Raw genomic sequence first — 12421 nt, 5'->3', positions numbered from 1 at the left:
CTTCCTTTAAGAACTGGCAGCCCCGGACACACCAGACCTCATTCTTCCACACCCGCAGGAAACTGAATAGTGGCTGCTTAAAGCAAGCATTCTCCAGTTTGCCCCAGTCTCAGTGACTGCCCCCATCTCTGACGTGGAGGGATGAGTGTCACTTGCTTTATCCCTAAACCTCGCCCACTCCACTCATTTTGTTAACAGCCTGGCCCCTGCAGACATTAGCATCTGACGCCTGCCATAGGCACCGAGAAACTATCATAGATCTTAAATGGTGGGGGACTCGGGGGTGGGAAGCTGTGTGGAAGGAAGATCAGTGGCATGGACGCTAGTTTGCAGAGTGAAAGAGGCCCTCATGGATGGTGAATAAATATCAAGCAATTACTAAGTAAGTAACTGCTTCAAAACTGAGCCCTAGAACCTGCAAAAGAATTTCATTACAGCCACGTGAGGGTCAGCATAGAGCAAGGGAAGAAATAGAAATACTTCGTAATAAAGAAGTGCCACCAGCCCATGCTTGTCACCTAAGAGAAATGTATTCAACTGAGTCAGACTTCTTGACAACTGGCTTATTCATCGCCGGTTGAATAAGAAAGCCTGGAAGGGATCAAACAGAGCGTCTATTGATGCCTCCGTCAGCTGACAGCATATTATCATTAGCCCCAAATGGAAGCGTAACATTTCAGCAACAGCTTTTCATGTCCACGAGTTCAAAGGACACCCTTGGGATCTGTATGCTGGGGGAGAACTCCTTAGCTGCATCCTCTGAGAACCTGCATTTGAATTTAGGTTAATGACCTAGGACCCTGTACCGTCCTGTTTTATCTGGAGATGCACGTACCTAAAGGGCGTGAGGTCATCAGAGCCTCGCCTGGGAAGTCACTGTGCAGGGGCCTGGTCTGCCCCTGTTTGTCTGAGTTGGAGACGCTTCCCCGGCTCACAGCCAGGAAACGGAGTATCAGAGGGGACCAAGCTGCCTGAGGATGTGCCCTCCCTGGACGCACCCTGTAAATAATTTGCTCGTTCCATGGGCATTCCTCTTCACAGCGGCTCCCGACGCCTCTGGCCTACACACCATTACGTCACTCTCCCCAGAGCATCCAGACTGTTTCTAGCAACAGCTTTGTTTACTTGACTGAGTAAAGGAAAGGAAAGCATTTGCCTGGTTTTTTTTTAAACTTTCTAATTAGACCTTGGGCCTTTCCTGTGGGAAATGAGCGGGTTTTTTTTCGTATGTGCAGATGAAGGAAAGCTAGTCAGGGTGCTTGGTGAAGGCAAGTAATTTGTAAGAGGAGCAGGAGCAGAATGTGTGTGTGTGTGTGTGTGTGTGTGTGTGTGAGAGAGAGAGAGAGAGAGAGAGAAAGAGAGAGAGAGCGCACGCGCGCGCACGCAGCAAGTAGCGCCCTGGATTGAAATGGTTGAAGGCAGTTTAGCATGGTTGTTTTAAGAGCCTGTGTCCAGGTGGCCTGGGTTGGATCTAGGCTCAGTCATTTGCTACCAGTTGACTTTGGCTAATTAAGTAACTGAGCCTCAGTCCCCATATCTCTGAATGAGGCAATATAAGTAGTACACTGAGCAGAGGCTGGCACATAGTACACATGATAAATGTTAGCTGCTGCAATTGGGCAACACAGATGATTGAGACGCCATCGGGGCTATTCCTTGACTTGGAAAACACTAGCCAGATCACACTAAACTTCCTTTCATAATTCATAGCAGGTTTCCCCCCCTTTGTTCCTTTCCTTCCTTCCTTCCTTCCCTCTGCCAGAGGTCCAGAAATTCCTTCTAACTCCCCCAGGCTTCAGGGAAGTGTCCTGGATCACGAGGTCAGAACAGGTGTCAAACTAAGTACACGATGTCCTGCTCTTGTGAGGCAAATGCAACCAAAGCCATCGTGATTCCTGATGTTCTCTGTAACCCATGGATGTCCTGTGACGCGGGGTTGTGTTGCCGCCGTGGATGAGGCGTGGAGAGGTTTATGTGGCTTTCAATGGCTGTGGACTCCTTGAGCAAAATGATGGTTGAAGATAGTTGGGGGCTTCTTGACACCAGAGGCTGCAAGGACCAGATGTGCGGGGGGGCGGGGGAGGGCAAGGTACAAGACGCTTAGGGGCTGGGAGGCAGGAAGCACTCAGGACACGACAGCTCCCTGGTTCTGCCCCCCTGTCACTTGCTTAAGAGTCCACAGCTGTGGAGAGAAGCTTCTACAGACTGAGTTCAGGCTTGTGCCTGCCTGTGGCAGGCAGCTGGGAGCAGCCTCAGTGTGCTGGGAGGACTGGTCCCATGAGGACCCTGTCATAACAGATATAAACCCTTCAGGAAATCAGGGTGCTGGTGGGCTTTGGGGAGGGGGAGGAATGGCTACTCGGTGGCTCAGAACAGCAGGTGTCCACTCCAGCAGGAGAGTGTATGTTTAAGGAGCACTAGGCAGATGACAGGGAAGGGAGATAAACAGCTTGTCAGAAGGCTTCAATGGGTCGCTCACGGTCCGTTTTGCCCTTCAGGAGAAGTTTGAGACGCAGCATTCTGAAGGCTACCGGCAGATCTCTGCCTTGGAGGATGACCTCGCTCAGACAAAGGCAATTAAAGATCAGCTGCAGAAATACATCCGAGAGCTGGAGCAAGCAAACGATGACTTGGAAAGAGCAAAACGGTAGGTGGGGAAGGAGAAAACAGGTTTTAGAGCCTCTTGTCTCTGCTTTTTGCCCCCAGCACCTGGGTCCCGGGCACGGTTTTGAATTTAGAGACTTCAGCAGTGAGTGAAACCAAGCCAGTGTCCTTAGGGATCTTACATTCTCACTCTGACAGCAGTAAATGCAAGTCCAGGGTGCCATGGGGCGTGTGACAGGATAGCTGAATTTGGCTGTTGGTGGGGGAATGTCAGGCACAGCTTCCCAAAGGAATGCCTCATAGGGGTGCATAGACCAAGGGGTGCCCAGGCACTATCCGAGGGAGCATGTGAGGTGAGAACATTCCAGGCAGAAGGATAAGCACGTGCTAAATAAATAAGGCCCTAAGGTAAGAAGGAAAGAAGCACATTCAAAGAACAGTATTTCTTAGACATATCCTGTTGTTTAGTGGAATCCTAATACAGTAGTAAGTAACGTTTATTGAATAACTAGTCCGAGTCAGGTTTTTGATTTTATTTATTTATTTTTTTAAGAAAACACTTGTTAAAATTTAGATAGAGCACAGCCAGCTTTATTTGTGAAACAAGGAAATAAAAGCTTACTTAAAGTTTAGATATAAATTACATACAGTGATGAGACCCACACTCCTGTTGAAAACATGAGATCTTGGCGTTGCCCCCACTGTTCCTTGCATTATTTTTTCGTGGTTTCTTTAGGGCCCCCATTATATATGCTAAACTTTTCAGTCTACTTAGTTGATATTATACTTAGTTGATATTGTAACATTCATGTGAAATGCAACAGCTTTGCGATCTTGTAACTTCACTTCCTCAAATTCTATGCTGGAGTTGTAATAGCTATTATTACATCTACACATGCTGCGGATTCCACAACACATTGTTTTAATTTTGGCTTTAAAAAGCCAAGTGTATCTTAAATCAAGAGGGTAAAAAGATAGCCTGTTATACTTACCCCCCGTTTTACCGTGTCTGGTTCATTCCTTCCTGAGGATCTGCCGTCTGGTACCATTTCCCTACAGCTTCACAACTTCCCGTAGGATTCTTGTGGTGCCTGTCTGCTGGCAGTGAATTCTCCTAGTTTTGGTTTATCTGAACATGTCTTTCACTTGCCTTCATCTTTTAAAAAATTTCTTTTAAATAGACTTTTTTTTTTTTTTTAAGCAGTGTTAGGTTCAGAGCAAAATAGAGGAGAGTATAGAGCATTTCTGTGTATCCCCTGTTCCCACACATGTACACCCTTCCCACCACCAACATCCTGTGCTACGGGGGTACATTCGGTACAATCCATGACCCCACATTGACACGTCATTGTCACCCAAAGTCCATAGTTTCCATCAGGGTTCACTCTTGATGGTGTTCATTCTATGGGTTTGGACAAATGTACAATGACATGTCCCCACTATTATAGTGTCACACAGATTAGTTTCACGGCCCTAAAAATCCTCTGTGCTCTGTCTGCCTCGTCATCCTTCCCTCTCTCAACCCCCCTTAAGAACTGATCTTTTTACTGTCTCCACAGTTTTACCTTTTCCAGAATGTCATATAGTTGGAATTATGCATTATACAGCCTTTTTGTGTTGGCTTCTTTCACTTAGTAACATGCATTTAAAGTTCTTCCGTGGCTTTTCATGGCTTGCATTTCTCTTTAGAGCTGAGTCGTATTCCACTGCATGTAGGTACCACGTTGTGATCCGGTCATCTATTGATGGACCTAGGTGGCTTCCATATCATGGCTGTTGTAAATAATTCTGCAATGAACAAATGGATGCATATGTCTTTTTGAATTAGTGTCTTGAATTTCTTCAGATAAATACCCAGGAGTAGGATTGCTGGGTCATAAGATAGTTCTATTTTTAATTTTTTGAGGAACCTTTATACTGTTTTCCATAGTGGCTGCACCAATTTGCAAACCCACCAACAGTGCACCTGGGTTGCCTTTTCTCTGCATTCTCGCCAACACTTGTTTGTTGATTTGTGGATGATGGCCATTTTGACAGGTGTGAGGTGATATCTCATTGTGGTTTTCATTTGCATTTCTCTGATAATTAGTGACATTGAGCATATTTTCATGTCTGTTGGCCATCTCTTTGTCCTCTTTGAAGAAATGCCTATTCAGGTCCTCTGCCCATTTTATAATTAGATTGTTTGCTTTTTTTGGTGTTAAATTGTATGAGTTCCTTATATATTTTGGATATTAACCCCTACTTGGCTATATCATTGATGAATATCTTCTCCCATTCAGTAATTTGTCTTTTTGTTCTGTTGGTGGTTTCCTTCGCTGTGCAAAAACTTTTTAGTTTTGTGTAGTCCCATTTGTTTATTTTTTGTTTGTTTCCCTTGCCCAAGGACACATATCCAAAAAAAATATTACTAAGAGCAATGTCAGACAGTTTACTGGCTATGTTTTCTTCCAGAAGTTTTATGGCTTCAGGTCTCACATTTAAGTCTTTAATCCATTTTGAGTTTATTCTTTTATATTGTGTAAGAAAGTAATCCCATTTCATTTTTTTTTTTTTTTTGCATTTATCTGTTCAGTTTTCCTAACACCTTTTAAAGAGACTGCCTTGACCCCATTGTATATTCTTGCTTCCTTTGTCATAGAATAATTGATCATATAGGCTTGGGTTTATTTCTGGGCTCTCTATTCTGTTCCGTTGATCTCTGTGTCTGTTTTTATGAAGGAACCATGCTGTTTTGATTACTTTAGCCTTATAGTACAGTTTGGTATCAGGTAGCATGAGGCCTCCAACTTTGTTCTTCTTTCTCAAGAATGCTGTGGCCATTCAGGGATCTTTTGTGGTTCCATATAAATTTTAGGATTATTCATTCTAGTTCTGTGAAAAATGCCACTGGCATTTTGATAGAGATTCCACCGGATCTGTAGATTGCGTTGAGTAGTATGGACATTTTAACAACGTTAATTCTTCCATCCATGAGCATGGAATATCCTTCCATTTATTTGTGTCTTCAGTGTCTTACAGTTTTCCGAGTATAGATCTTTCACCTCTTTTGTTAAATTTATTCTGAGGTATTTTATTATTTTTGATGCAATTGTAAATTAGTTTCTGATAGTTTGTTATTGGTATATAAAAATGAAACCGATATCTGAATATTAATTTGTATCCTGCTACTTTACTGAATTCATTTATTAGTTCTAATAGTTTTTAGTGGATTCTTTAGAGTCCTCTCTATATAGTATCATGTCATCTGCAAATAATGACAGTTTTACTTCTTTTCTCACTTGGATGCCTTTTATTTCTTGTCTGTTTGCTGTGGCTAGGACTTCCAATACTATGTTGAATAAAAGTGGTGGAAGTGGACATTCTTGCCTTCTTCCTGAGCTTTAAAAAAAATCTGTCAGTTTTTAACCATTGAGTATTATGTTAGCTGTGGGTTGGTCATATATGGCCTTTATTATGTTAAGGTATGTTCCCTCTATCCCCACTTTGCTGAGAGTTTTTATCATAAATGGATGCTGGAATTTGTGAAATGCTTTGCCACCTCTATCAATATGATTATATGATTTTTATCCTTAATTTTGTTTATGTGGTGTGTCAGATTAATAGATTTATGGATATTGAACCAACCTTGCATCTCAGAATAAACTCCACTTGATCATGATGTATGATCTTTTTAATGTATTGTTGAATTAAGTTGGCTACTATTTGTTGAGGATTTTTGCACCTATGTTTATCAGGGATATTGGCCTATAATTTTATTTTATTTTGTAGTGTCTTTGTCAGGTTTTGGTATCAGGGTAATGCTGGCCTTGTAACATGAGGTTGGGAGCCTTCCCTCCTCTTCAATTTTTTTGAAGTAGTTTGAGAAAGATAGGTATTAATTTTTCATTGAATGTTTGGTTAAATTCACCTGTGAAGCATCTGGTTCAGGGATTTTAGGTTTTGGCAGCTTTGCAGATTACTGATTCAATTTTGCTAATAGTTATTGGTCTGTTCAGTTTTTCCGTTTCTTCCTGATTCAGTCTTGGAAGATTGTATGTTTTCAGGAATTTATCCATTTCGTCCAGTTTGTCCAATTTGTTGGCATATAATTGTTCATAGTATTTCTTATAATCCTTTATATTGCTGTGTTGTTGTCACTTCTCCCCTTTCATTTCTGATTTTATTTATTTGGGCCCTGTCTTTTTTTCTTGATAAGTCAGACTAAGGTTTATCAATTTAGCTAGACTTTTCAAAGAACCAGCTCTTGGTTTCACTGATCTTTACTATTTTGTGTTTTTTAGACTCTTTCATTTATTTCCATTGTGATCTTTCTTATTTCCTTCCTTCTACTCATTTGGTCTTTGTTTATTCTTTTTCGAGTTCCTCTAGGTGTAAGGTTAGATTGTTTATTTGAGATTTTTCTTGTTTACTGAGGTAGTCCTGTATTGCTACACATTTCCCTCTTAGAATTGCGTTGGTCGTATCCCATAGATTTTGGATCATTGTGTTTTTATTTTCATTTGTCTTAAGATTTTTTTTTCCTTGATCTCATTGTTAACCTATTCATTGTTTAATAGCATGTTATTTATGCTCCACGTTTGTGTGTTTTTCAGTTTTCTTCTTGTAATTGATTTCTAGTTTCATACCATTGTAATCGTAGAAGATGCTTGATATGATTTCAGTCTTCTTAAATTTATTGAGACTTGCTTTGTGGCCTAATATGTGGTCTGTCCTATAAAATGTTATGTGTGCACTTGAAAAGAATGTATATTCTGCTGCTTGTGGGTGAAATGTATTAAAAATATCAAGTCCATCTGCTCTAATGTGTCATTTAACAAGACCACTGTTTCCTTGTTAATTTTCTCTCGTGATGATCTACTCATTGATGTCAGCAGGGTGTTAAAGTCCCCTACTATGCCTGTATTACTGTTGATCTCCCTTTATGTCTGTCAATATTTGTTTTATATATTTGGGCACTCCTATATTGACTACAGAAATGTTTATGAGTGTTCTATCCTCTTGTTGGGTGATCCCTTTATTGTTATGAAATGCCCTTCTTTGTCTCTCTTTACAGCCCTGTTTTAAAGTCCATTTTGTCTGATATAAGCATTGCTACTCCAGTTCTTCTTTTATTTCCATCAAATATATTTTTCTATCTTTTTATTTTCAATCTGTATGTGTCTTTCGATCTGAAGTGAGTCTCTTGTAGGAAGCATATGCTCGAGTTTTGTTTTTTTAATCCATTCATCCAGCCTGTCTTTTGATTGAAGCATTTAGTTCATTTACATTTAAAATAATTATTGGTAGATGTAGTTATTGTCATTTTATTTTCTCATTGTCTTTGTAGTTCTTTCTGTTCCTTATTCTCTTGTTCTCTTCTCTTGTATGTTGATAACTTTCTTTAGTGTTGTGTTTGAATTCCTTTCTCTTTATTTCTTGTGTATCTCTCATAGGTTTTTGGTTTGTGATTTCTACATACCAAGCTATGTTTGTAGCAGTCTGTTTTAAGTTGGTGGTTGCTTAAGTTCTAACACATTCTAAAGTCACTACAATTTTTACTCACCTCCTCCATGTTTGTTTTTGTCCTTATTTACTTTTGTGTGTGTGTATCCCTTAATTTATTGTAATTACACACAATCTTCCTACTTTTGCCTTATAACCTTTGTACTAGCTTTATAGTTGTCTGATCCCCTGATTTTGCTGTTTGACATTGTCAATAAAAATTTTGTCCTTTCCTGTATCTTCTTATTCATATTTTTTATTTTTTCTAGTTAAGGAAGTCCCTTTAACATTTCTTGTAATATTGTTTATTGGTGAAGAACTCCTTTAGCTTTTTCTTGTCTGGGAAAGTATCTCTTCTTTGATTCTAAATGATACCCTTGCTGGTTGTAGGTCCTCACTTTTCACCATTTTGAGTATTTCCTACCAATCCCTTCTGGCCTGCAAAGTTTCTGTTGAAAAATCAGCTGACGTCTTATGGGGGCTCCCTAGTACATAACTAACTGCCTTTCTCTTGCTACTTTTAAGAGTTTTTCTTTGTCTTTAACCTTTGGCGTTTTAATGATGTGTCTTGGTGTGGGCCTCTTTGAGTTCATCTTGTTTGATACTCTCAATGCTTCCTGGGTTGTATGTCTGTTTCCATCACCAGGCTAGGGAAGTTTCCAGTCATTTCTTCAAGTAGATTTTCAATCCCTTGCTCTCTCTCTTCTCCTTCTGGTACCCCAATGATATGAGTGTTGGTATGCTTGATGTTGTCCCAGGGGCCCCTTAAACTATCCTCATTTTTTAAAAGTCTTTTTGTTGCTCCAATTGGATGTTTTCCGCTACCTTGTATTCCAGATCCCTGATTCATTCCCTTACTTCATCGTATCTACTGGTGATTCCTTCTAATGTAGTCTTCATTTCAGTTATTGCATTCTTCACTTCTGACTGATTCATTTTTTTGTTTCCTATCGCTTTGTTGAAGTTCTCAGTTCATTGGTTGTTTTCCTGAGTTCATTGAGCATCCTTATAACTAGTGATTTGAACTCTGGTAGATTGCTTGTCTCCACTTTGTTTAGTTCTTTTTCTGGATTTTGCCCTATTCTTTCATTTGGGACATGTTTCTTTGTCTCTTTATTTGGCTGACTCTCTGTGTTTGTTTCTATATATTAGGTAGATTTGCTTTCCCAGTCTTGGCAGAGTGACCTTAGGTAATAGCTGTCCTGTGGGGCCCAGTGGCGCAGTCTCCCTGTTACCTTGAAATGGGTGTTCCAGGGGTGTTGCTTGTGTCGGTTGTGTGTCCCCTCCTGTTGTAGTTGAGACTTGGTTGCTGTTGACACGTCAGTGGGAAGAATTGACCCTCAGGCTGACTGGCTGTGTGGGTTGGTCATGACTACAGTGGATGAATCTCCAGACTGCTTTCCATAGTGGCTGCACCAATTTACATTCCCACCAACAGTGCACGAGGGCTCCCTTTTCTGCACAGCCTCTCCAACACTTGTTTGTTATCTTTTTGATCTAGCAATTCTAACAGGTGTGAGGTGATACCTCATTGTAATTTCGACCTGCATTTCACTAATAATTAGTGATGTTGAACATCTTCTCATTTGTCTGTTGGCCATCTGTATGTCTTTGGAAAAATGTTCAGATCCCCTGCCCATTTTTTAATCGGGATTTTTGTTGTGGAGTTGTATGAGTTATCTGTATATTTTGAATTGTCAGATATATGATTTGTATATATATTCTCCCATTCAGTAGGTTGCCTTTTCATTTTGCTGATGGTTTCCTTAACTGTGCAGAAACTTTTTACTTCGATGTAGTCCCATTTGTTTATTTTTGCTTTTGTTTCCCTTGCCTTTAGAGTCAGATCCACACAAATATTGCTAAAACCAATGTTGAGGAGCTTACCATCTATTTTCTTCTAGGAATTTTATGGTTTCAGGTCTTACATTCAAGTCTTTATTTTGAGTTAATTTTTGTGTATGGTGTAGGATAGTGGTCTAGTTTCATTCTTTTGCATGTGGCTACCCAGTTTTCCCAACACCATTTATTGAAGAGACTGTACTTTCTCCATTGTGTATTCTTGGCTCCTTTGTCATAAGTTAATTGTCCACATATGTGTGGATTTATTTCTGGGGTTTTAATTCTGTCCATTGATCTCTGTGACTATTTTTATGCCAGTACCATACTATTTTGATTACTATAGCTTCATAGTATAGTTTGAAATCAGACAGTGTGATACTGCCAGTTTGTTCTTTTTTTTTTCAATATTGCTTTAGCTATTTGTGGTCTTTGATGTTTCCATACAAATTTTAGAATTATTTGTTGTAGTTCTGTGGAAAATGCCATTGGAATTTTGATAGGGTCATATATTTTTTTCTATTAGTGCTTTCAGTAGTATGGACATTTTAACAATATTCTTTCAATCCAAACTTTTCATTTATTTGTGTCTTCAGTTTTTCATCAGTGTCTTATAGTTTTTAGTGTACAGGTTTTTCACCTCCTTGGTTAAATTTATTCCTAGGTATTTTCTTCATTCTGATGCAATTGTAAATGAGATTGTTAATTTCTCTTTCTGATTGTTATTAGTGTATAGAAATGCTACTGATTTCTGTATATTGATTTTGTGTCCTGCACCTTTACTGAATTAATTTATTAGTTTAACAGGTTTTTGGTGGAATCTTTAGGGTTTTTCATGTAGAGTATCATATCATCTGCAAACAGTGAGATTTTTACTTCTTCTTTTCCTATTTGGATACCTTTTATTTGTTACCTAATTGCTGTGGCTGGGACTTCGAATACTATGTTGAAAAAGAGTAGCGAAATTGAGTATCCTTGTCTTGTTCCTGATCTTAAAGGAAAACGCTTTCAGCTTTTCATTGTTGAGTATGGGTTTGTCATATATGGGCTTTATTACGTTGAGGTATATTTCTCTGTACCCACATTGTTGTGTTTTATCATAAATGGATGTTGTCAAATGCTTTCGCTGCATCTATTGAGGTGATCATAAGATTTTTATCTTTCATTTTGTTTATGTGATGTATCATGTTGATTGCTTTGCGGATGTTGAACTATCCTTGCATCCCTATAATAATCCCACTTGAACATGGTGTATGATCCTTTTTAATGTATTGTTGAATTCAGTTTGTTAATGTATTTTGAAGACTGTTGCATCTATGTTCGTTAAGGATATTGACCTATAATTTTTTATTGTGACATCGTTGTCTGGTTTTAGATCAAGGCCTCATAAAATGAGTTCGGAAGCATTGCCTTCTCGTCAGTTTTTTTTGAAGAGTTTAAGAAGGATAGGTATTCTTTGAATATTTGGTAAAACTTACCTGCGAAGCTGTCTGGTCCAGGAGTTTTGTTTCTAGGGAGGTTTTTGATTGCAGATTCAATCTCCTTAAGTCTATTCAGATTTTCTATGTATGATTCAGTCTTCGAAGATTGTATATTTCTAGGAATTTATCCATTTCTTCTAGGTTGTCCAATTTGTTGATATATAATTGTTTGTAGTAATGTTTTGTGCTCCTTTGTATTTCTGTTGTCAGTTGTAACTTCTCTCATTTTTAATTTTGTTTATTTGAGACCTTGCTCTATTTCTTGGTTAGTCTAGGTTTGTCAATTTTTATTATCTTTTCAAAGAACTGGCTGTAGTTTCATTTCTTTCCTATTGTCTTTTTACTCTCTATCATTTATTTCTGGTCTGATCTTTATCATGTTTTTTCTTCTAACTTTGGGCTTCATTTGTTCTTTTCCTAATTCCTTTAAGTGTAAAGTTAGATTGTTTATTTGAGTTTTTTCTTGTTTCTTGAGGTAGGCTAAACACTCCATCTTTTTTCCACTGAATTAAACTCAACCCTGTCATATGTTAACCTCTCATATATCCTGGGATCTAATTCTGGATTCTCTATTTTGGTCCAGTATATAATTTGTGAATTACTATACCAGTACCATAATGATTTGATTACTGTGGCTTTATAGTGTATTCTGATTTCTGGCAAGCCACTGGCATACCATCATTCCCACCCATGTATCATTTTATCAAAGCAGGTCACACGGCCAAGACATGTCAAGGGGTGGGAAGGTATATTCCACCCACAGCGAGGCCACAGCAAGGGTGTGGGTGCAGGGAGGGTGAAGAATTGGAACCAACAATGTAGTCTATCGTGAAGAGATAGTGCATTCATGTGGTTTATAAATAACAAAGGGATAGAGTTTTTTATGCAAATTCACGCAAATAAAAACAGAAATTCGTATTATTCCCCCCTTTTTTTTCCACAAAAGAGCATTCTGTACACATTGTTGTACATCTTTTTCACTTAACAATAGAATTTTGGAGCTCTTTCTGTAT

At 39.0% G+C, this 12421-nt stretch overlaps 1 protein-coding gene across 10 annotated transcripts in view; it reads left to right on the top strand.

The window, feature by feature from the left end:
• Positions 1-12421, top strand: part of NDE1 (nudE neurodevelopment protein 1) — a 45251-nt gene that overhangs the window by 23066 nt on the left and 9764 nt on the right. For all 10 annotated transcript variants that reach the window (XM_074322782.1, XM_019710375.2, XM_019710374.2 and 7 more), the window contains one exon: positions 2499-2647. In XM_074322782.1, coding sequence (XP_074178883.1) covers positions 2499-2647 — 149 coding nt within the window. The remainder of the gene's footprint in view (positions 1-2498; positions 2648-12421) is intronic.

Source organism: Rhinolophus sinicus, linkage group LG18 (assembly GCF_036562045.2).
Source record: "Rhinolophus sinicus isolate RSC01 linkage group LG18, ASM3656204v1, whole genome shotgun sequence".
In the NCBI taxonomy this organism is placed as follows: Eukaryota; Metazoa; Chordata; class Mammalia; order Chiroptera; family Rhinolophidae; genus Rhinolophus; species Rhinolophus sinicus.
The sequence above is the reverse complement of the archived record's forward strand: the minus strand, read 5'-3'. Positions and strand labels throughout refer to the sequence as shown.